Source organism: Nanorana parkeri, unplaced genomic scaffold, assembly GCF_000935625.1.
Source record: "Nanorana parkeri isolate BGI_ZX_2015 unplaced genomic scaffold, ASM93562v1 scaffold972, whole genome shotgun sequence".
Lineage (NCBI taxonomy): Eukaryota > Metazoa > Chordata > Amphibia > Anura > Dicroglossidae > Nanorana > Nanorana parkeri.
In genome coordinates this window covers 531,472-557,918 of record NW_017307240.1, presented here as the reverse complement: position 1 = coordinate 557,918, position 26,447 = coordinate 531,472, and the positions used below count along the sequence as shown (strand labels likewise).

Below are 26,447 nucleotides of genomic sequence, written 5' to 3'. Positions count from 1 at the left end.
TTTTTTTAAAAGGTGGACTTTACATTTAAAAAATAAATAACATTCACTTTTCTTTCCTATTGCTAGTTTTCTCTGAACTGAATATTCCTCTGGTATGCCAGGGGATTGGGTAGGTTACCATAATTTACCCTGTCTGTGTTGTGCTGGCAGATCTCATTATTAGTTGTAAATAATGAGATTACAACACTGCCCTAACACAGGGTTAAAGTTAATAGTCTTTCTATGGGGACAGACTACCTTTCATACTGTTCAGAATAGCTGGCAGTCTTGCACAGAGGCCTGGTACACAGAGACATCTAAAAGTTAAGATTTTAATTTTTTTATATTTGTAGCTATGCTGTGTGAATAGGAACACGTCAAACATATGCCAGTCGCTGCGCACACCAGAGTGATAGCAATAATCTCAGGGCCAATATTTACGCGTTTTCTTCAACTGATGACCTGTAGGGGCTTTTAAAGTGTCGTCTATGGCCTTTTTGGGGTGCTGAATTTTTATGCAGTTTACGGATGCACACACTTTTTAACCTGGGCATGTTGGGTATCTATTTATTCGTTGTAACCTCATTTTGTATGCTTTACCAAAAAAAAAAGTTTTATATTGTGTTTTGGGTCACTAAATTTAACCTAAAGGAGAACTATGAGGTGAGTGAAAATCACTCATCCTCATAGTTCGAGCCGACGTGTGACAATGAAACTGTCGCACGTCGGCTCAATAGATTGGGAAGTGAGCGAACGCATACGGTGGCTCGCTCACTTCTTGATCATCACCCTGCAGAGAGCGATGACTGTCAGTCATGGCTCCGTGCAGGGATTCCCCCCTCCCCTCTCTGATCCTCCAGTGCTGAGTGGAGGAATGGAGGGGGCGGGCACAGCTGGCTCTGCCTCTAGGTAGGCAGAGCCAGCTGTCACTTACGTAGCTGGGTGGATCTCCACAGCATTGTCAGGATCCGTCCTGGCTGCGGCGGTCTCGGTATACCGTGATATACTGAGCTTTGGGTCACAGGAGGAGGTTAGTATATGTCCTCCTCTGACCCTTAAGAGAACTATGGGGAAAAACACTTACCCCGTAGTTCTCTTTTAAATGCATTTTTTACTACATTTTTGGATTTGATAATAAGTTGCGCTAATGTCGTACAGCATAAAAATGCTACTGCCACCATTTTATTCTATAGGATCTTGGCTTTCAGAAAATATATATTTGTTTGGGTTTGAAGTAATTTTCAGTCCTAAAATGTGGATTATAACGTGTGCAAAAAATGAAAAAAAGGCCTTGGTCCTTAAGGGGTTAACATTCTTGCAATGCACACAGATTACCCAGAGGGAATTGTTTTTTTTTTTCCCCCCCAACAAAAGTGGAATTACTCTAAGTTATGCAATGTGAATGAGGACAGGTAACAAATATAAAGTAGGTGTTATCTCAGGGTTTTGCTGCAAAAGTCGAAGTACACTGTAAGTGTGCAGTGTGTGGGGTCAGGTAGTTGTTGGGCAGTGCCTGGCAGACTTCAGCAAACTTGTAACTCTAGCCCTCAGGATGAAGTATCGGGTGGAGTGATTACATCTAAAGAGGGCACAAATACAAATCTTTAATGCTGCATAGTTCTACTCATTTTTGATAAGCTCATTTTGTGACTGTTTCTCTTTAAAAATACAATTGGATGCTGTGTTTATTTCAGATCAGTTCTGCCAAGTGTTTTGTCTCTTTGTATTGATCGACATTTAAAACACTTCTTGTGTCTGTAATTTGATGCCACCGCAGAGAAGACAATCCCTCCTATATCCCGTTTTACTTCTTTCAGGACAGGTTACTTACCATGTGTCTGTCTTCCAGCAGTGACCATCAATCAAAATAACATTTTGATCATCTGAATAACCCTTAATGCCTTATGGCTCATGTCCTGGTGTAGGCAGTGGGGTGTACACAGATTGCTGTATCTTTGACTACAGATTTACGAGCTAAAAATATTGAAAGCAGTTTGTATATTATTTGTTGTATGAGCTCTTTGTTTTTCTTCACGTTCTTGAAGTCTGTATTTATTTATTAACTGCAGGCATTTATATAGAGCTGCCAGTTTACGTATCATTTTTTCCATACTGTTCATTTACATCAGTCCCTGCCCTCAAGGAGCTTACAGTCTAGGGTCTGTGGCTCACATGCATACACACATGCTAGGGCCAATTTAACCAGCAACCAGCAACCCCTTGGATACACCAAAATATATAACTTTGCTTAAAGTGACCTTAAAGGCTAAAGCTCACGCACACACACACGCACAAATCTAATGTAAGGACTTACCTTAAATGATGCTTCTTGATCCGATCATCATCTTCTTTCCTGTAGTTTTTAGCAGTCCTTTCAGCGCTGGTGCGGGTCTCTGTTCCAGCGCTGACTCTGTGCTGGCTGTCATGCTAGACTTACCTTGTGCCTCTCCTCGTCTCCCGGCTGAAGATCTGAACTGCGCATGCGCCCGCCCCAAGATCCTTTGCGGCCGCCCGAGAATTTTCAGATGTTCAGACGGGAGCGTGCGGCAAAGACACAGGTAAGTTTTAACCCTTTGAAAAAGTTTTTTCTTTTAATCGTTTATTAAATTTAATCGTTTATTTAATCGTAGCCTATATCTACTGCTTGCAAGCAGTAGATATATGCAAAAACCGCTGAGGGTTAAATAACCCTTTAAATCGCACTCAATGTTAAAAAGACAACACAATTGTGTCTTAAGTAAAAAAAGTAAAGTTATAAAGTTACAGTAAGACTATGACCCTGACTGTGAAAAAATATGTGTCCTCATTCCTCTAGCTGCTAGGCATATTTACAATTTTTTTTCCTGTGTGTGACCATTTAGCTCCGATGATTCTGTGATTTCCTTTCTCTTCTCCTGCAGGTGCTGTGCAGTCAGTCAACCTGATGTAGTGAAAAGGCTGGGCACAGATACAAACTATATGTTGGGTACTGGATTTGCTTACCAGCTACCTTCTTATTAGGAAAATAGCTAAAATCATTAATTTAAAAAAAAATAAGCTTTTTGTGTTAGAGTTGCTTTTCAAGGCTGCTTAGTTAATGAGATTTCATATTTGGAAAATCCAAGATTTAGTCTTCATTAATTGACTCAGGCGGTTACATTAATGGATTTTATTAATGTGATTATTACTTTGCATATATTTTATTTGATTTGACATACTGCAAATACAGTTAGGAAAATGTGACCTGTTACTAAGTTGTGACATGATTATCAATGAAGAGTTGGAGGTGCTTGCTCTGGCTCCTTCTGCCTGCGCCCATCCCCCCTACTCAGAGCGAGAGGCAGGAGGAAGGCTGCGTTTGCCTGGGCATATAGGCTGGGAAAGGAGCTTAACCTACTATCTGTATGCAAGGTCTGTCTGTATAGTGTGTTTCACGACACGGGCAGAAAGAGGCATGTGAGATGTCTGCCAGTTTACCAACCACAGTTCACATCCCGTACGCTAGGACCAATCTGCAGAGATCTATAGCACGTTTCCATGTTGAAAACTACCAACATTTTTTGATAATTAGGCAGGAAATCTGCACCAGTTTCCATTTCACTCTGAAATAGAAACTGGTGGGGGTGACCCAGACAGACCTGAAGCAAGTCTATCTGTTTTGTTAATGTGCCTAAGGGGATTTGCATCAGTGATCTGGGAATATGAAAAGTAACTATATACAGTAGATAAGTATTAAGGAATCACCTGCACTCCATACAGCATGTAGACCTTCAGATACAGAAGTTTGGTGCTCGAAGTGACGACATGGAGGGTGCCGTGTAAGATACAGTCCGTAATAGAAGTCACCAGCACTCAATATTTTGTACAAGTAGTATAAGCACTTTTTATTGAACTGTCACATTTGTCATTAAGCCAACGTTTTGGGGCACCGCAGGGTTCCTTCTTCAGGGCGACATAGTGACAACCACAATCATGCAACATCAACATTCATATGGTGAGCACACACAGAAAAAAACATCACCTGTACAGTGCTCTAAGAAAAGGATTTTACTGTCAAAAATCCAATTTTTGTTTTTTTCCACCCATCAAGGATATTTTTCATCAGTTCCTGTGCTAGATAGTTGTCTCCAGCAAAATATTTTCTCTTACTGCTCAGACAGCGAAACAACCCTGTGCCTGCAGTACAAGGATCCCCTTGCTTCTGCTTCATTCGTTCTGTGAATCTGTTTTCTGCTCCTCTCATGTTGCTGCTTGAATAGTTGTAAGATAGCCAGTAAACAGAGGGCACCACTGAACATGAGAAAGCAAAGCCTTGTTCTAGCACCATGATGGGTGCCTCCACACAGTGAGGAACAAGGCATGGTGGGTCTGTAATGGCAAAAAGGTCAACCAGGGAAACAACAGACGATACTGATGACTAGTCCTTTGCTTCCACAGTTTAGGTCCTCTGTAAGATAATATATTGCAGGTATACAGTTTGCCATATAATGCTGTTTTGCTCTATTATTTCACCATACACAGTAATTACTATCTACAAGTTGTGGTCTCCTCTACTTTTAGCTTGAAAATGCAGTTGTTTTATACAACCAATCTACAAATTTAATAATACATTTTTAATTTGCAGCAACAGCACTTTAAAAGAAGGATCAAGAAATCTATATTCTCTTAGGAACAGATATAAGAAGAATTTAAAAATCTCCACAAAATCATGCAGCAGACATGCTTCATACATAGAGCGGTAAGTAGCATTAGAGGGGGGTAAAGAAAGAAATGACCCTTGTGTTATGTCATTATAAAATAATATTGCAGTTGATGTATTTAATTATTGAACAGCAGTCCCTGCTCCAAAAGAGCATATAGTCTTATGTCCCTGCCAAAATATAGAGATATACTAGGTCAGGGCTGGAGAAATCCTAGTTACCGGGGAGCCAGTTTGCTTTATAATTTACAGCTGGTGCCTAATAGTTTTTTTCTACTTTGCTAGAGTAGTAAATGTTTCCACAAGTTTACTTTGCTTCCTAAAATTGCTTATTGGCTCTCTACATTGTTGTGATTAACTTATGAGTTTTACATATTTTTGCTCGCCCTTGTTCTATGATGATTTGTGATGCCCATTAAAAAAACAGGCTATTTTGGTTTAAGAGAACATGCCGATAGAGTCCCAGGTGGGAGCTGAACCCTTGATCTTAACCCTCCAGAGGTATTATGCTTTCCATGTAAAATGGGAAGAAAGGAAGAGTTGGAAGGTTATCCTAAGCAGAATTATATGGTAAAGGATAGAAAAATAAAGTTATAATCTGGTTTGCATAAGAAATACTTTGTTTTCCTTCCCTCAATTTTGATACGGCAAGTCTTTTGTGTATTTGCCCCAGGCATTGTAGGTTTTCAGTGTCTGACATGGTTGGTTCTATAAACATCAGATGTGTCATAATAACTTTTTTGTGCACGAGAAACCAGGAGTGAATTGGATGTCGTATTTCAGATACATTTTACAAATGGTTTTATGTGGTTCACATATGAATTCACCACTTATGAATGACTTCTGTGTATACACAGCTACTTTTACCAGTGGGTTAATTCTTGCTTTTCCTGTTTGATTATTTTGTAGGGATGCACCAGTACATAGTTACATAGTATTTGAGGTTGAATAAAGACATTAGTCCATCAAGTCCAACATATTAGGATCTCATTCTAGGAGTACCTGTACCCCTGTATATTACGGTCCCTTAAGAAATCGTCCAAAAGTTTCTTGAACAATTCCACATTCTTTGCTGAAATCACTGTCTGTGGCAGTGAGTTCCAGACCCTAACTGATCTTACTGTGAAGAACCCCCTTCGCCCCTTGTGCTGGAATTTTTTTTCCACCAATTTTAGGTGGTGGCCTCTAGTTTTTGTAATGGAGTTAATTTTAAACAGTTTATCGCTAATGTTGCTGCCACCATTGAACATTTTGTACATGGAGATCATATCCCCCCTTAATCTCCTCACCTCCAATGTGAACATGTTTAAATTTAGTAGCCTTGTCTCGTAGCTCTGGTCCTCCATACCCCTAATTAGTTTGGTTGCCCTCCGCTGGACTTTTTCCAACTCTGGGGTGCAGGTTATCCGGACCCACTGCTTTGTTGGCGTTGAGCATTTTAAGTCTTTGTTGTATTCTGGTTTCCGTCAACCACTGGGGTATATTTTGAGTTAAACTGGGAGTTTTATCATGTGTGTCAAACCCGTTTCCCTCCTGAGTGTATACTGAGGAGAAAAAAGCGTTCAGCGCCTCGGCCCTCTCCTTGTCGTTTGTGACTAGCTTCCCGCTTTCATCCTTTTATTGGGCCTATCTGCTCCTTTCTCACCTTTTTACTGTTAATATATTGGTAAAATTTTTTGGGGTTCTTTTTACTATCTGCAGCGATATGCTTTTCGCACTCAGTGTACCGATACTAGAAAGGTGCCGATACCGAGTATTTGGGCGAGTACTCAAACTCACTGAAATGCTCTCGATACTTATCCCGATACTTCCCGATATATCCCGGAACTTCTGGTATCAGGAAGCCACGGTGACGAGGGAGCATGGACCTGGCTTCCCGGCCAATCGCTGCCAGTCTTCCTGATTTGTCGGGAAGCTGGTCAATCAGGAATCCGGGCACTAAGTCATTACTCGCTTCCCGGCTTCCTGATTGGCCAGAAAGCCAGCTTAATGCTTCCTCGTCACCTGGTGATGAGGGAGCATGGAGACGGCTTCCCGGCTCATCAGGAAGCTGGGCAGCAAGTGATTACATGCCACCCGGCTTACTTAATGGGACTTTCAATATTGGTATTCGTCCCGAAAAAAAAATATCGGCCCTCGTACTCAATAACGAAAAACCGGTATTGTGCATCCCTAAGCTTTTGGGCATTTCTCCCTCTCAGTTTGGATGCTCAGGCTACAACCAGGTATTTGCTTAAGTTGCTGTTTCTTACTCTTCTGGGTTTTCGGTACCTTTGCATACATAATAATCCCAGATCCAGATTATTTTTGGTTATACCACCCCTTTTACTTCTCCCATTCCTTTTTTTTTTTTTCTTCAATGGAGTCTATGAACAATTAGTATAGTTGCGGTCCTTGAGGTATTTAACTCTCCTCAGACCTGTCTTTCTCACTAAGGACTTTTCAAACTATTGGTTCACAAACATTAGTTCCTGGAGATTAGGAAACTGAAATTTTGTGAATTGTACATCCACCCTAGTGTTTTCTAGCATGGGGATTATTCGTTTTCCCTTTCCTGTATCCTAGAAATATTTTTTTCAGGAATAAAGATCATCTTCCTCCTTTGTTACAATATATCCTCACCCAGCCTTCCCTCTTATATGGGTGTTCCTAGGGGCGTGGCTGTTGGCCCAACTTTCTTCTCCTGTTTAGGTAGTTGTTCCACTAGTTTTCTGTATTCTGGATGATTGGTTGCCCTCCACATTATTGTTGAGGTCTTATCATTCTTTCAGATAGGACTTTTCCCATTGTGGTGCTACTTGTTCTACTCTGGAACATCAGGTTGGTTCTCAGTGCCTTTCCTTGATCATAGCAATTCTACATTGACTTTTCTATTTTTCATCTAACCTTTGCTCTGGCATTGTTTATTATGGATGCTCATTTAGATAGATTTCACACCTGTTGGATCTCCCAGGAAATGTTTCCCACCCCTTATTTGGATTTCATTTGAATGTCCCTCGATGGATGTATAAAGAAAATAAGATTTTTGTACTTTCTGTAAAATCTTTTTCTTCAAGTCCATCAAGGGACACAGGTTCCTGCCCCTCTATGTTGTTGGACTTATGTATTGCTTGCTCACAAACAGAGCCACAAAGGTTGGAGAAAGGGTTATAGAGGGCCTGGCTTAGTTTTTTTTTTAGTTTGCCAGTGTCCTGTTCCTCAATGGAATTCACAAAAAAGATTTTACGGTAAGTACAAAAATCTTTTTCTGAATAAACGCTGACTAAATATTCTAGGCAACACAATAGTACATAAAAACTGTTTATAATGAAGAGTAGAGAAGGATCACAATGATCAACGATCTAGAATCTGTTCTACAGTTAAAGTTTTAGCAACGTATCCCAAGGGCTTGTAGCAATAAAGCACAATTTGTTCAGGCGTAAACAAACCTGTGCATTCAGTAATCTCCTAAAACTAATGCTTTGTGTTTTCTTTTCTGTGTCCTGCAGCATTCCTTTTGAAATTCTCCTTAAAATCTTATCATATTTAGACCCAGTATCCCTGATGTCTGCTGGCTGTGTCAGCAAGCAATTCTACGATCTTTCCAATGACAAGTAAGGACAATTTATGGACATTTTGTACTTTGTGTGAATTCAAATATATTTTTATAATGTTACCTTTCTTATGGCTTATATATTGTAAATGTTTATTACACATTGTGAAAAGTAAGAAGTATATTGACCAGCCATTTTCATCTTGCCTTACAGAAAATATTATAAGCCGTAGATAAAATATAGTAGAATTCTGAACCTAAATGACTCAAATTTGGGAACATTTGCTTATTTTATTCTTTAGAGGTATATTTTACCTTTTTGATAAAAAAAATGTGTAAATTCACCCACATTAAAAAAATAAAAAATGTGCATTGGCACATTCAAAGCTTTGCAATCACGATTAGTGTATCACGGAGGAAATGCACAGACCCCCTACAGATTATTGCAGTCCCATGTCAGTATGGAGGTGCAAAACTTTGGTTAAGAGGCAGGAGGAAGTAATCCAATGAACGAGTGCACCACCGCCCTTCTGCTCAACTGATGTCTACAACTCCCTCTGCTGCGGTGACAGATGGTACTTGTACTCCTCCATTCACAGATCCTTGTGAATGGATGATGCTGTTGTGCAATACAAAATTCTATAGGGAGAATTACCCTGCTATTTGGGTATGGGGAGGGGTGGCTGCTTCAGGGGCAGGGCAGGTTGGGGTTGCAGACAGTCACCAGGTTTCATTTTACACCACAAATATCGGTGTAAGTTGAAACATGGTCAATAAGCTGTGATAAGCCTTTAAATCTTTTGAATAGTTATGCCTTAGTAAGGCTAATGGAAGATTTCCTGGAGGAAACAGACAGGCTACCAGAACTTTAAGGATCTAAATAAAACACCTTCTAATGGACTTCAAGTGTTTACATTGGGCAGACAGACATTCTGGCATCAGGTTAAAGACCTCCAGCTGGCTTTGGTCTGTCTGTTTACATCATGGGTCCTCTTTACCCTCCTCTTGATTTGGCAGTGGGTGGATACTAAATTCTGCAAAGAGTGGTGTCACAAATTGACCTGGCACTGCTCTCTGCAGCATTCTCTTGTGTGCCCAGAGAGATTGGCTCAGTATACTATTTAGAGCTGTTTTTTTTTAACTATTGTTCAATTTTTTTTTTTTTCAAGCAGAGGTTTGGTTTTTAGCAGTATGTAGTGTATTTCTGATGGTTATTACAATAATTTTCAAGGACGCAATAAAAATAATTATTGGCGGAATAATGAAAGAACCTAAACAAATGTTTTTTTGTGCTTGTAGGTTGGAAAAATGTATAGTTATCTGTGTGAACCTTGCTATGTAACATCTATGTAACATCTGTATTTTTATTATGGAACAACTGGAGTAACAATAGTCATGTGGGTCTTAAAGTGACATTAAACTCAGCAGTTAAATCTTAAAAATACATTCAAGTACTTTAACTATTAACAAAAATGTGTCTGATTTGTGTATTACTCAGCTGTAGGTCCTCAAATCATCTCTGAATTGGTGCTGACACTGTCATTCCTTCTGGAGGGTGGCTACTTTTGTTCCTCATAGTCCCTGTGTGTGTTGTAAAGTAGCCACCGCTCCAAGCTCACTCCTGTGATGGACTACCATCTCAATACAATTTAGTAAACTAATTGTAATATTGTAGTTCATCACAGAAGTGAGCTTGGAGCGGTGGCTACTTTACAACATACACAGGGGCCATGGGAAACAAAAGTAGCCACCCTCCAGAAGGAAGGACAGTGTCCGCACCTATTCAGAGATGATTTACAGCCGAGTACTCACAATAAATTACATTTTTATTAATAGCTTAGGGAACTTGAATGCATTTTTAAGATTGAACTCCTGAGTTTAGTGTCACTTTAAAGTCTATAAAAAAAAACTGTTCTTTTTTTAGTTTTCCATGTTTACCTGGAAACACAAGAGACAGAGAATGGTGTGGAAGATTCAATGACCTATAGTAACCAACAATCCTTTTTCTATAATCTGACTAACTGAATCAATCATAGACTAAATCTGATTGGTTATTCTAGGTTATTGTATATTTTATACATCATTATATCATTTTATCTTTGCAGTCTGTTATTTAATAAGATTAAAGCTTCTTTCTGTGTCTACACCCACCCCCACTAATCGCGGGCAAAATAAAACCAAAAAAAATATATACCTAAATGACCCTTCTACTCACATTAGTATTAATAGTGAGTATAGAAGTGCTTGTACAAGGTATTTTAATAAATGTGCTGAATTGGTTAGAAAATGATTTCATTGGTGTATTCTGCTGTGGTTTTATGGGTCAGTAAAAATTGGTTAACATATATTACTACATACTGCCTTGTTTAGTTACATGAAATAACTAATTTAGTTTTCTTTTCAGTGTTTTGTGGTATAAAATTTACATTCTGCATAAGAAGAAAACTCTGTGTTGGAAATATGATTCTATGTATTCGGTTGGGAAAGGTTTAAATGACACAACAATTACAGACAGAGAACCTGGCTATTGGAAGAAGAACTATATCAGTGAATTAATAACTGCAACAGAGAAAAGAATTAATCAGATTTTGAAAGCTGCCAAAAAACACAATACATTTGGTGTGCCAGCTAACATAGAAAAGCCAGTAAAGTAAGTGTAATAAATTTAAAAGAAAACTTCTGTGACAGCTTTTATATGGCGATTAAATTACATTTGGCAAGTAGGTAATATGTTAACTTTGAGCCCCTGTTTTTTCAAAACCTCAAAATAAATGTACTGCACTAGTCACTTCAATCTCCAATACTTTTCCAGCTTTCTATGTGTGCACTGTATGTATGTATGTACAGTATGTGTGTATCCTATAAAAAGAAGGCCTCAGATGAACATGATAATACTATTCTTCAATTTGGAGCTAATGTCCCACACAAAAAAGAGGACTCTCGAGAAATGTTCCTAATTTCCTAAAGTACCCCATGACACTGGGGACAGAACATTTTAGGTCGAACAGCTTTTGTCAAACCTGCAGTTCTGGCTTTACATACAGGCCTTATGCGTAGAATCTGTATGACAACAATTCCCCAACACAATGTCCTGTGCTATATTAATAAACATCCTCCCCTTGAGAGCCACTAACCGACACTTTGCTGCGCTGGTGGTTCTCAGTTATGACTGTCACTGAAAACTACACTCCTCGTTGACCATTTGAAACTAATAAGAGTGGCTCCTGGTCATGTGATCTTTGTGTCAGCTATGACATAGTGATTACATACAACCTGGGGGCTTCACTGACAAAAACAAGCCTTCAGTCTGCATATAAACACTGCCACCTGTAGTGCCATCATTTTAATAGTGTACCCGTTAGATACAATTGCATTATTAAAAATTAATCAATCGAATAAAGCCAATGTTCTTAAGTACATATGCAATTAGACATATTTTATTTATATGTTACTGACACCAATACATTTGGCCTGGGCATCTAGGCATCAGCGACCTCTAGTCACAAAAGGGTTATGAATGCAAAGTATCTAAAAATAGTAATTTCTACTATGTGGAAATTTAAAAAGACATGGCGCCTGGGGCTCAAGTCCTACCTATCTTAAACATAGACTGCTTGACAATTCATGAACTGTCCTTGAGGACATCCCCCCACTTGGGCCCTGTGGGGAACTCAATTCTGGTGCTACATGGGAGCAGTTTTCAACATACACCTTCTCAACCTCTGCATCCAAGTTAATTTCCTTTTGCTGTCACAGCCCCCACCCCCATCCCCCAATAGTGATAACCATATCATATTTCTAGAGGTGGGCACCAGCTGTCAGAATACAATAGCCTGGCAAGGAAGATTCCGCTAAATGGCACAGATGGGGAAATTGAGCCTTAATGTATTGAGGGCCTATGACACACCTACATAATCTCTACATTATACTACATAAACTTTCCTGAACTTTTTTTATTCATGAAAATAATGTAATGTATTTGTGAATTCATGCTCATAGCTAAAGATTTTGTCATATACTGTGTGCTTTCTGTATCCTTTGTTATGGTTTGTTTTTGTGCATGTCATTTTCAGATTGTTATAACAATAAAAATCTAGAGAATAAAAAAAAATATATATTTTTTTAAAGTTACATATACATGCTTAAACCTATATAAAGCAAATACTTAATACTTTAACCAGTTGCCGTCCGCCCGTAGTAGAAAAACGGACGGACGGCACTGTCGCATCCGCGGGTTGCCGTCGCCAGACGGCATTTTTTTTCTGCTCGCGCGCGCCCCCTAGCGGGCACGCACGGGCAGAAAAGACCCGTCCTAGCTCTATCTGTCCTCAAAAAAGGGTATAAAATTCATTTCAGTACAGCGCTGCATGACGGAATAAATGTCAGTCAAAGTACCGCAGCGCTGAATACTGAAAAATGGCCTGGATGGGAAGGGGGTTTAACACCGCGGATGTCAACTGGTTAAAGTGACATTAAAACCTCAGATTTTTTAACATAAAACAATACTGTAATGTGTGCCTTACTGTAATCCATGGTTGTTTCCCTTCTCTTTGCTGCTCTTCCTTTTAAATCTGTATCTCTGTATCTGTATGCTGGACAGAACTTCTGTTTTGCAGCAGACTGCCTTGTCTCTGGATTGTATACATGGTGTCTGTGTGTAGGCTTGCAACCTGAGCCAGCACTACAGGAAGAGGCACTCAGCTGCAAAGGGAAGTTCTGCCCAACATGAGAAGACATGAGGATTTAAAAGGAAGAGCAGCAAAGAGAAGGGAAACAACCATGGATTACAGTAAGGCACACATTACAGTATTGGTTTATGTTAAAACATCTGAGGGTTTAATGTCACTTTAAAGTACTATATATGTAAGCCCAATTTTGTCTAAGTAAAATCCTACTTGTGTGATTGGCTTACTGCTTTACCCAGAAGTCTACAACGTGGTGCTTCTGTTTAGAAAAGGGTCAAAGCTTTTACCAAGCACAGTAGTCCCAGACCTGGAAGCTTAAAGTGATATTAAAGTCAAAAGGATTTTAAGCTATTTCAAATGCTGATGAAATCGCTTACAATGGGTGATGCTTTTTTGATGTTTGAACGTTTTGATTTCCTGCAGAATCAGCTGCTCCCCTAAGTACTGGTCCTGACTTCCTTTTTTAGAGTGCCTCCTTTCTCAAGCAGAGTGCTATGCGTTCACCTTTGCGTGTACTAGTAAACTGTGTGTCTTCACAAACACACAGGCACAACAAATCAAGCATCTTCCCTCCCCCCTGGCCCCCTCTCTTGCCCCCTCCATTCTCCAAGCTAGTAGATGAACAGTTGCTAGAGTCTGCACTTTGTGATCTTGTACTAGACAGGAAGTTCAGGGAAACTGAGCTGAGAGACTTGGAAGCAGCTGTTCAGAAACATGATGACTGTAACTGTTTGGGCAAAAATGTAAAGCAATGCTTTGCTGGGCAATGTATGTTTATTTGATCTGGGTTAACTGAAAAAAAGTTTGAGCGTTTAATACTTTAATTTCAATAGTCCGGAAGATGCTTGAGTTTGATAAAGGACCACATAGATGGGTTTTTGCTAGAGAACAATATTATAGGTGATAGTCAGCATGTATTCACAAAAGCAAACACATCTTTCTTTTTATGAGGAAGTAAGCAACAACTTAGACAAAGGAGAGGCTGAGGATATAGTTAATTATTGAAATCACCCCACAAGCAACACTGGTATAGGTATTTTATCTCTAAGAAACACTGTTAATTGCTTAAACACATCACTAGTGTACAGCGGGGGGATATATATACTAGCCAGAACACATTCCAAATTAGCAAACTGCAGTGTAAAAATACATAGTGACCAGTAGGGTCACATTTAACCTGTCTACAGGAAAGGGCCACTGACTTGGTTACAAAAATGGAGGTACCACGTGCATAGCTTGAATAATAAGAATGAAAGGTTGCTTGAAACGACTTTCTTTCAAGAGAGCGAGTCGCCCCTGCAGTGGAATGGGTTTCCTGAAGACCGATTTTAGAGGGCTTGAGAGATAAAACTGAGTTAAAGACCCCCTTGTCTCTTAACTCGATGCCCCAGGCCTCTTACATTCCATGATAATATAGAGAGTACTCCTAGCAGAAATTTACAATAAAAAAATTATCTCCATAATCAACATGCTAACATTTGACTATATATAAACCAGAGGCACAGTATCAACAGATCCTTGCATTAGGGGGATCTTGCCCCAGTCTAGGAAACCCCCAGATGGGGGTGGACAGGCTCTTTCTACCACAAACATAGATGAGAGAAACACTCTACCCATCAGACCCGACAGCCAATGTTCAGCAAATTCCAACGGGTTAAACCCTTTAGATCTCCCAGGCAGACCAACCACTCTAATATTGTTTCGGCGCAACCGGTTCTCCAAATCTACCAAATGCGAGGAGTTGGTGATTGATCGCTGCGTCACCGACATAAGGTCAGCCTTTACTGGGGCCACCATATCTTCCCCATTCCTCAGCCTATTCTCTAAGGCAGAAGTCCGATCTCGCACTTTCTGCAAGTCCTGACGAAGCATCATTATAATCTGCCCGCATATCTTGAAATTGAGTAGTTAGGGATGCTAAGGAGGAGTTAGACAATTGTACAGCAGAGTATATATCAGTCACTGTAGGCTCCATTCCAGGAGTGTGTAAGGCGATGAGTAAAGGCATAGTAACATTAACCCCTTCATGACTGAGCTTGTTTTTAGTTTCTGTTCGTAAATGACTGACACACTTTTGACATTTTTGCTGTGTGATTCTTCCACGTCAGTAATATACTTTCTTACAAAGTGCACCCACACATATTATATATTGTTTTTTAGAGGACAGATAGGGCTACATATTTATATCACATATGTGTGTCTAACGCCTCACTTAGGACAAATAAAATATAAAAAAAGAGGAAAAAAACGTTAAAAAAAAACATTTTTTTCCCAGTTTTGATTTGTAGTATTTTTTTTACAAAACCAGCACAGCTAAAAAAATGCAATAAATACATTCATTTATTTGTCCCTTATTTTATTTTATTTTTTACACATTTTTTTATTTTTTTTACACTTTTCACAATTTTTTTTACATTTTTCACTTTTTTTAACTTAAAAATGTTATTTTATTTATTTAATTATATCAAGCAGATATTGTGAATTAATACATTTTTGGTTATTATCAGGCTGCTTCAAACTTCAGAACAGCCGATAATAAGTTAGTGACACTGATCCTGCAGCAGTTCAGGATTCAGCTGTTACTAAAGGTTTTCTGATTGTTGCAACAACGATCAGCAAACAAACATTCTTCTTCCAGGAATAGATACATTGTAGGAATAGACACATTTTGTATCTATTCATGAAAGAAAAAAAAAAAGCCAGTATAGCTTGAGAGAGATATCTCTCGATCTATACGAGCTGTCAGAATGCCGGCAAAAGCCGGCATCTGTGTCCGCTTTGCTTTGACTCTCAGACACCCGATATTAAGGTATCGGGTGTCTGAAAAAGGTTAACCCTTTCATTAATGAATGCCTCTGTAGTAAGGGCATCCATTAATGAATGTTAAAAGCTGATTCTCAGCGATTAACAGCCCTCTAAAGCAGCAAATAACTCGTCACGTACAGTGTACGTGACAAGTCATTTGGTCCCTTTGTGGCTGGACGTACAGTGTACGTCTCCCGTCACGAAGGGGTTAAGTGTATTACCCACAGTTCCCCCCTCTGTCTCCAATTCAGCTGTACCTCCAGGATAGCAGCCTGACTTCTCCTTACTCTCTCCTGTTGCCAAGCTAATGATACTTTCATCTAGCGTTGCTGATAACGAAATTCTCGCAAACTTTTCTAAGTGAGTTGCCACCTCTTTCATTTGATCTTTGATTGTTTAGGCAGGATCTTCTTCACAGAGCAGCTACCCCCCGCCGTGCTGAATTGCATGACTCACAGACCCCCTGCTTCCTTTTTTCTCGTCATGCCATCAATGTATCAAACAGCACCAGGAAAGCTTTGTACAGCTGCGTGGGACAAACTACCGACGAAGGGCAGCCTGGATGCCCTGGTTTGTCTCAGGATCCACTGCCAAAATTCTCAGCCGCACATCCGCTGACGTGCCGCACATAGCCACACATGTTACACATCGCCGCAAACGTGGCAGTGAGAGCAATAATTCTAGGCCCATCAATCACTGATAAAAATAAAATGATGAGCGATAAAAGTATCGCCTACGGCCAATTTTGGGTATGGTATTTTTTTGCGGGCGCACGCAATTTTAAGGCTTGACATGTTTGGTGTCTATTTACCCGACATGACCCCATCTTTTATATTTTACCAAAAAATTTGGTAATAATAAATGTTTTATAACATAACGTAGGGAAAATAGTTTAAAAAAAATATTCGGTCCTTTTTTTATATAGTACAGAATAAAACCCCCAGTGGTGATTAAATACCATCAAAAGAAAGCTCTATCTGTTCCTAAAAAATGGTATAAAATTCATTTCAGTACAGCGTTGCATGACGGAATATATGTCAGTCAAAGTACCGCAGCGCTGAATACTGAAAAATGGCCTGGGCAGGAAGGGGGTTTAACACCCCAGTCAGCAAGTGGTTAAAGGTCCCCTGTCCTTATATCCATATTCTAACTAAAATAACTATAAGCTAACTTTATGCAGTCATATACAAGGAAGTTCTATTCTCACTACACATTGACGTAATGAGGTTCTATACTCTCAATATGGGTTTTACAATAGTCCAGACTCGTACATTCCTACTTGCCATACTTCAATCTAATTTAAACTAGTGTTCTGACATTGCTCTCAGATCGACAAGGACAGTATGGAAGTTTATCTATTTCAAAGTCCCATTCATCCAGGCAGAGATCATATATATTTTACCATGGGCCCATTCTTTTATTCCTCTGAAGCCAATTCATATTTGAATCTTAAGTATTTTTATTTAAGGATCTACAGCCGAATGATACACAAGTATGATACATTTTTCTTTATAGTTAAAGTACTTGAATGTATTTTTAAGATTTAACTCCTGAGTGTAGTGTCACTTTAAGGTCTGTAAGCTTAGAAAATGCAGTCTGTAAATGGATAGAATACTGGCTTAAAAACTGTATTTGGAGATTAATGATTGATGATTCCTTGTCTGAATGGTCTAAAGTTTTTAGTGGTGTAAAAAAGAAGTAAATCAAATCCTTTTTTTCTGCCTTTTAATTTTGGGTCACTGGAGTACATTTGTAAATGTGCTACTGCCTGCTATCTGCCGACAGCGCAGAGTCGTGCTGCAGCTGGGAAGGACCCCAACAATCTTGCCGGGATCCACCCAGCTGCCTTATTGACAGCTGCCTCTCTAGAGCCAGATCCAGCTATGCCCACTCCCTACCAAGAGCACTGGGGAAACATAGAGGGAACAGGAAAATCCCTGTGTGAAGTGGTAACTCTCTGAAGGGAGAAGACCGTGAACTGAGCAATCAACAGTAACATGATTGCTTATCTCTCGTTCTAGAGCTGTTGTATGATAGCTTCAGTGTCCAATGCTTGCTCTTATTGTGGGGAAGAGTATATTTTACTTTCCCAATTATTCTCCTTTATCCTATTTATAAATGATACATAGTTAGAAATTGTACTTTTAATTCCAATGTTAGTTTGTAAAAGCTATAAAAATATGGAATAGGCTACCTCAGGAACTAGTTTTGGCCAGATCAGTTGAAAAAAATGGAAGCATTTCTGCACATGCATAGAATAAGACTAGATATTAACACTTATAAGTAATAACATCAGAGATTGTTGATCCAGGGAATATCTGATTACCTTAGGGGGATCAAGAAGGATAGTTTCTTGACTCTGAGGCTCTGAGGCAAATTGGACCATGCTTTTAGAGTTTTGTGCCTTCCTCTGTATGAGCTTTGGGTATAGTGCTCTGTTTATAAAGGTTTTCTATTTATTTATTGCTTTTTTTTTCCTTTTTTCTTTTCTCTATTGGTTGAACAGGATGGACTTGTTTTTTTTAACCTTCCTTTGTAAGATATAACTATGTAATATATGCCAATGCTTGTCCATTCTAAAGGGGCACAGACACATTACAACCCTGAGGTTGCACCACATTGTTATAATGAAGGCTGACCATCTTATTTAGAAGTCAGTTTCAGAAAGCATCAGGTGAAACTAACACATTTTGTTTTTGGACTAGAGAAGGCTGTACATCTAAAGAAAAGTTTATTAAAATCTGTGTAGTTCTTGGGTCATTCTGTACAACAGTGGTGTGCAGTAAACTTCCATGTTGACATACTGCAAGGAAGCAAATTTTTTTTCACAATTCTTGTAAAATTAGATCAGCTGTAAATTAAAATAGAAATTTAATTTTTAATGACTTATCTTGTGTGGCAATTAAATATGTTGTATCAGTTTTTAAACACAAGTGTATTTTTCCTTTTAGTGACTGCTTTTTAACATTAAGTTCTCATTTGTCATCTGTTGGCAGAATGTCTGCATTGACGTGGGCCCTTACTTTCAAAGATATTAATGGGAAAAAAACTGTAATTGAGCAGTCTGGTATTACTTTCAGAGATACATCCCTTACACTGTGTTGGAATAGTTATACTTGGCCTGCCTTACAAACCCTGATCACACTTCAGCTCCATGGAATTACACGGGTTCAGAATGATTGTTTGAATCCTCGTAAAAATGGGTATGTATTCCTTTCAGTTTGTTTTGTAACTTTGTTAGGTATAAGGGGATGTTCACACTTAAAAATTCAGGTGTCATTGATATGTGTTTTTTGAGCACATTCATTTAATCTATGGTAACAAGATAAGGAAAATAAGATTACACCAGAGTTTCAGCACTTTTCGTAACACAAAAAAATTGGAATGTTTTCTTTTTCTTCATTCTTTTGTTCGATTTTCTTATTTGTTGTATTTAACGTTAAAATAAAGCCAACACTTTTTATATACTGTGTGTGTGTGTATATATGTATGTATATATACACTGAGTGGCCAGATTATTATGACCACCTGATGTTTGTACGCAAATTAGCTATAATTTCACGCTGAAGTTGCTAGAGGGCCAGACCATTATAAATAAGGAAGCAGGTTGTTTACCACGACAGTGGAAGTGATTTTTTTTCTGAAGGTATTGGTAAACCAATGCGATTTAACAGCCTTTGAACGTGGGATGATTGTTGGCGCTCTGAGCCATGGAGCGAGTATCAGCAAAACAGCAGAATTCGTTAAAGGAGAACTATGGGTTAAGGCTTTTTTAAGGCTTTTCCCCATAGTTCTCAGGGTAACGGGAGGACACAAACTAGCATCCTCCCGTGACCCTAGGCTCAGTACACCGCGAGCAGCAGCTCGCGGTATACTGAGACGCCGCAGCTTTTGTTGTCTTGTACCAGTCTTGCCACTCTCCATTCTGCCCTAACATTGACTAGTTCACACCCAGATTTTCGGCTGACAGTCCGGTCTTTAAACACTAACAACAGCTGCTCATTTAAAGGAGAGCCATATATATATAAAAACGTTTAAACATTTTGTTCCTGGAGCCATCAATGCCTATTTTAGGCCTTATACCCCCAAAACATTATATCATTTCTGAAATCAGAGAACCTTTAGAATTAAATGTTGGCTGTTGCCATTTTTTATGTCGCACAATGATTACACTACTTCTTATCAAATCTATATATTTTCAGTAAAAAAGTGCACTTAAATTAATTTTAGTTTACAGAAACACAATATAATGTAGGGACCCTGCTATAAGCTGGTGTGTCTTTAGATTAAATTTAGTGTTGTCAGCTAGGTGGTAGATAGTCTGAGCTTTTGTTTGTTACCTGGGTTTGTTAGGTTTTTCTTAAGCCCAAGGGTCATAGTTTGCTTCTGCGTACCTCTGGGGTGTGTTCTTCCGCAGATAGAGTGAGAAAATGCAAAGTTTTAGGTTATGAATATATATTTCACCCTTGCCAATTGCTGAGGGTTTTTTTTCCACTGATGTAGGCTGGGAAAGGGAATAAATATTTGGAGGGACCTTCCAGAAAGGTCCTTTCCGCCCAAGCATTGACTGGAGAGGATGTCACGGTGAGGGATCCTTGTCTTTCCCTCCCAGGCTTTGACAGGAGAGGACACAGTGGAGGGTGTGAGTCCAGATGCCCATGCCTCCCAGTCCTGCTGCTGGGGGAGGATAAAGCTGTACCATGGTCCAATTCCGGCTGATAAAGGGAGCTTAAGAAGAGTGTGGCTTAGTCAATTGCCAGTGCCGACTTTAAGGGTCCCCACTGAAAAATTGCTAGTCTTGGGTTATAGGTCCACAATTATTACAACCTGTGGTAGAGGCTGAAGGCACTTAAAGGTAGCGGTCCTTCTGGCTTACCTATTGTACGTTTAGCCTGGGGTAGTGGTTAAAGACATTACACAAATCTAATAAATGGAGGAAATATTTTTCTGCTGTTTTGGGCCTATAAAATATGCAAAAAGAAGATTGACGGAGTGGAAGTCTGTTGATTGCAGTTGTTGGCTCAGTGAGTGTTTAGGGCCAGTGAAATGGTAAATCACCAGTAGAAAGGCTAGTAAGGCCATAAATTCAGCAGCTCCTAAGGGGTAAGTGATACAATAATACCCGAATTTTGGGGGTAAAATTATGAGGTTGTAGGAGAAAATAGATACCAAATATGTTGAGCCTCAAAACTGTTCTTGCCCGTCAAGCACTCAAAATTGTCCGTAGGCAACACCTCTCAATCTTTAGAGCACCTAAATGTAAAGCTAACAATTGATCTTTGTTCTTAATCTGGCATTCGCAGTGATACCTAATATGTGTGGTGCCCTCCATCTCATAGCTGCAATGGATCCGAGACAAGAGTTTGAAGACGGAAGGCATAGATCAGGCTGATTTAGTCCCACAGTAAGCATATGCTGCAAAGGCCCGGAGATCTTTGGTCCTGGCAACAAACTTGTCCAGCCCTTTGTTAAAACCTGCAACAAGGGACATGGGTCCTGAAACACCTCTGGGTGAAGGGACCATGCTGCAGGATTGATATGTTTATGAACAAGGGAGAGGCATCCAGAGCTCTGTACATACTGGTAAAAAGTGCCTTCATGTTCTTTATAAAGAATAAAAAGATAAATTGGCAGAGCTCTCTTAGGTCCAAATTTTTACCCAATCTTGTATATGAATTGAAGCACCACTCTTCCACTCTATAACATAGGTATATTTATGCACCAAGGTTGGCTGATTTCTGACATCTTTGGGGAAGTCCTGTTTTCAACTATAGGGCTTCACAGTAATCGGGTCTAGCTTGACTTAGTAAAAGGAAAGTTGGTGGTATCAACTGAGAGTATAGACACATTCAGAAAACATCTAGATGCCTTCCTCCTTGTAATACAGTATGCAGGGGAATGGGAATTCTTAGTGACTCCTACACCGCACGTACGTTTAACTGGATGGACTTGACTCTTTATTCAACCTTAACAACTATGTAACTATATGGTGAATGGTTGCATCTTATGTCAATGAAAATAACAGACTTTTTTTATTTTTTATCATAATACCAACAAGGCCTCGAAAGCTTTCACTCATTGCAGAGTACAACCTGAAGGACTTCAAAATATCCAGCAGATTCGTTGGGCAAGACTCACTTATAAAACTCTATTATCTTGATCCTGGCTTAATGATTGGCTTATGGAAGGTAATATTACATACTGTATATTCACATTGATTGTTTGTCTGCTATGTTTCTCTTTATGTTAATAGAATCAATTGTATTAGACTGTGGAGGTCAACCACAACAAAATTTCTTTGGTTTTAGAAAAGATAGCAGAAGTCTTGCCTAAAGGTTGCTCATACACGGTTTTTGAGGAACCAGCCAAATTCGCACAGTGGGTGCCACAGTCGACACCCTTTCGGTTGGCATCCCTTGATCAGTTAATCGAAGGCGCTGGCCAGAATATTTTCATACTATAGGAGTCGGCAGCCAATGAGCTACCCACTCTTGTCGGGTATTTTAACTGCAGCTGGTGGCCGCTGTCAAATTACAATGCAAACAGTGGGATTCCTCGATTGGCACACTCCTTAAGTCCAATAAATTTATGTAGCCCTATAAAAATAATGTGTATATATTTTGTATTTTTACATCCAGCCAGCTAATGGAGGTCTTGGCAGTTTCCTATTTCTTTGTGGGCTGTCCTTATCAGCTTTGCTAATAAAATAAATTAAAAAGGCCTATTGTTTACAGTACTCAATGGCTGGAGGTATAATTTACACACACAAGTGCGAAAGTGAATGAGTCAGGCAGTGTTGCATCCCCCTTTATCCCCCTCCTTCTATATGGCTCCCTACCATACTGCAATCACATTAAGTATCTGAAATGAATCCGCTTCAGCTTTGCACTCTGTGCAATGAGAGTATAATGTATAAAATGTTTGTAAAACGGATTATTGGTACATAATAAACAAAAAAAAAAAGATTGCTTTAAAATATATTTCCACTTTTGCAGTCAAATTTGTAAAAGGAAACACTGTGTGTGTGTGTGTGTGTGTGTGTGTGTGTGTGTGTGTGTGTCCATTCACACAGCATATCTGAAAATATTTTTTTAAAGTTATTTCTTATCTTTCAGATGTTTTCTTGGTGGAGGCCTTTGTGCAGATTTGAGGCTGCTGTGAGCAGTTTGAAAGTGAAAGTAGATTGACAGACTGAGCTTCTTGTTATTACCGTACAATGCTTCTAAGTCTTTAAACCATTGTTTGGCCAGTGTTGAAATCTAGTTTACAACTGATAATGAGATTCACTGGCACAGTACAGACATGGATAATTAGAATAAACATAACTTCCTATAACCTCTCCTTAACATCACCTAGGGGGGAGGCTAGGTAACAATTTTAAGCAAGTTAAAATCACTTAAAAATGTAAGCTGCAATTTAATTTTTATTTTTAAGTTATGCTATGTGGATGCAAACATATGACAAATATAAATTCGTTATTATCCCAATTTGGCTGCAAAAGTGGAAATACACTTAAAGGCAGTGTTCATCCTTAAAAAACAAACAAATGCACGCACATTTATAAATTCAAAATGGATCGGGTGTGCAATGTACTTTCTCCAGTCCCTGTCCGTACCGAGTACAGACTTTCAATTACAAGGACTGAAGGGAGGAAGTATGAATGGGCTACAAGTGTGTTGATGTCACCACACTTGTACTTCGTTGTGAGCTATTCTATGGTGTAATGGTAGATGGGACTTGTAGTCTGTCCATTCAAAAATCCTGTCAAAAAATCTGTAAATGGATGAGGCGACTATATGGGCAATATGTGATGGGCCTGCTTGGAGAAGATTCAGGTAAGTTGGGGGGGGGGGGATGTAGTTTGCTCTAGATGTGATTGTGTTTCATGTTGTCATTAGCAGACAACATCCTGATGATGCAATCTCCTTATAGAACAACTTGCTTTCCTAATTAGCAGCAGCCTGTGTGGGTTTAGAAATAATGATGCTATTTGCTCTGAAATAAGAACCTTTTTGTTAATTTTAGAAGACTGCTGACATAGCCTTTGTGATGGCGACGCTACATTATCACCAGCTGCTTGAGAAGAGTTTTTGGGGCACAACGGAAAGGTAACATTTTGGAATTCTTTTTTTGAGGTGCCGCGGGCAGGTTGGGTTATAATGTATGGGGAAAAAACACAAACAGGGGGCGCCTTTCCTAGTGCAGACAGGTTTATTCAGATTAAAAACAATAGATGTTTATGGGAATATGGGGGAGCGTAATTCCATTAGGCTTTCCTGACAGCACAGTTAAAATCCATTTGTTTTAGTTCTCTTTGTAAAAAATACAAAATATATACCATTTTAAGTTGCTGATTTTAGAGTTTTCCTGTCATTGTTTAACTGCAGAATTAGACACTAATAACATCAATTTGCAAAAACATAACGCATGTAATATTTTCTTTACCATGCATTATTTTTCTTGATTTATCAAGAGATTTTAAATCTGCTAAAGGATTTAGTACATGATCAGCTAAAAGAGGAACTCGTCTATGGAACCTGTACCCAAAAAAGGCAGGCTGAGGTTACCTTGCCTTGTTCTACACTGTGTCTCTGTGTGGAGGCAACCATCTTGGTGGAGGCAGGGTTTTATTACCTCATGTCATAGCCTCCAGCAAGGTGAGCATCTCATTAGTGGCTTAATAAAATCTTACTCCATATCTCCTGAGACTAGCAGTCAGAAGCAACACTTACTTAGATCTCAAACTACATATACAGGTGAAACTCGAATAATTAGAATATCGTGCAAAAGTAATTGCAGTAAGTGCTGCAAAAGGGGCCCAAACCAAGTACTGAGTACATATGCATGCTTGTACTTTTCAGAGGTCCGATATTGTTCTATGTACAATCCTTGTTTTATTGATTGCATGTAATAATCTACTTTTTTGAGATTGTGGATTTGGGGTTCTTGGGGTTTTCATGAGCTGTAAGCCATAATCATCACAATTATGACAAATCACGGTTTGAACTATCTTGCTTTGCATGTAATGAGTCTCTCTCATATATTAGTTTCACCTTTTAAGTTGCATTAGTGAAATAAATGAACTTTGCACGATATTCTAATTATTCGAGTTTCACCTGTATATAAGCTGGAGTCCAGGAGTGCCTAGACACAGGAAGTGCACTGCTATTTTTCAAAAGCAATATATTACAAAAGGTAGATCCCTAAATGTTCCATATAACATAGCAAACCTTCCAATTTTTAGCTCAGGTCCACTTTAAATTACCACACCCATTATGTTATCAATTTTTATAGTATTTGCTATGTAAAACTCAATTGACATTGAGACACCTGTTTTCTCATTAAAAACTACTGCTACAGTCTGCGTGGTGTTTACTGTGAGGTTCTATGCAGTGTTTATTGGGAAAAGCAGAAAATCAAGCAAATTCAGGTAATAGAATAATTGTTTATGAAATACAACCCCAATTCCCAAAAAGTTGGGACGCTGTGTAAAATCTACATAAAATCAGAATGCAATGATTTGCAAATCTCAGTAACCCATATTTTATTCACAATAGAAAACAGAAAACATATCAAATGTTTAAACTGAGAAAATGTCCAATTTTAAGACAAAAATAAGATGATTTTGAAATTGATGGCAGCAACACGTCTCCAAAAAGTTGGGACGAGGGAAAAAAAAAAGCCCGCAATATAAGTGGTACTAACAAGCAAAAGCTTGTCTAATTAGGTTAATTGACAGCAGATTTGTAACATGATTGGGTATAAAAAGAGCATCTTAAGCTGGCCATACACCTTACAATTTATCTGCAGATTTTCTGTGGTCAGATGGAAAAGGTGCAACAGATTCCTCCATCTACACTTAACTGTGTGGATGGAGTAATCTCCACCTGGCCCAAGCTTTTTCCATCTGACTACAGAAAATCTGCAGATAATTGTAAGGTGTATGGGCTCCTTTTAGAGAGTCAGTGTGTCTCAGAAATAAAGATGGGCAGAGGTACACCAATCTGTGAAAAGCTGCGTCTACCAATTGTCAAACAATTTCAGAATAATGTTCTGCAACGTAAATATGCAAAGACTTTAAATATATTATTATCTACCATACATAATATCAAAAGATTCAGAGAATCTGGAGAAATCTCTATGCACGAGGGACCAGGCCGAAACACAATATTTGATGCCTGTGATTGAGCACACCTCAGACAGCGCTGCATTAAAAACAGGCATGATTCTGTGATGGACATCACTGCATGGGCTCAGGAATACTTCCAAAAATCACTGTCTTTGAACACAGTTCGCCATATCATCCAAAAATGCAAGCTAAAGCTCTATTATGCAAAGAAGAAGCCATTTCTGAACATGATCCGGAAACACCACCATCTTCTCTGGGCCAAATCTCATTTAAAATGGTCTGTTGTAAAGTGGAAAACTGTTCTGTGGTCAGATGAATCAAAATTTGACATTCTTTTTGGCAACCATGGGAGCTGCGTCCTTCGTACTAAACAGGGTTAGGGACTAGGGATGCACAGCTACCGGTATTTCAATACTGACTATGAGTACTATGAGTTTCTTTTCCCTACTCGGCGATACCGAGTACCGGAAGTCCCATTCAGGATGCCAGGCGGCGTGTAAAGACTCGCCACTGTTGTGGAAATTTTATTAGGATGGGGTTTTAGTGTATTGTAATTAGGGATGTCCCGATACAGATGCTAGCATCGGAATCGGGCCCGATACAGGGCATTTTGACAAGTACTTGTACTTGTCAAAATGC

At 39.1% G+C, this 26,447-nt stretch overlaps 1 protein-coding gene across 1 annotated transcript in view; it reads left to right on the top strand.

The window, feature by feature from the left end:
- Nucleotides 1-637: 637 nt before the first annotated feature.
- The window catches only part of FBXO15 (F-box protein 15), a 69,320-nt gene continuing 43,510 nt past the window's right edge, over nt 638-26,447 (top strand). The window contains exons 1-7 of the mRNA XM_018566754.1: nt 638-642; nt 4,583-4,696; nt 8,146-8,250; nt 10,594-10,839; nt 18,676-18,882; nt 21,738-21,867; nt 23,705-23,787. Of these exons, the coding sequence (XP_018422256.1) occupies nt 638-642; nt 4,583-4,696; nt 8,146-8,250; nt 10,594-10,839; nt 18,676-18,882; nt 21,738-21,867; nt 23,705-23,787 (890 nt within the window). The remainder of the gene's footprint in view (nt 643-4,582; nt 4,697-8,145; nt 8,251-10,593; nt 10,840-18,675; nt 18,883-21,737; nt 21,868-23,704; nt 23,788-26,447) is intronic.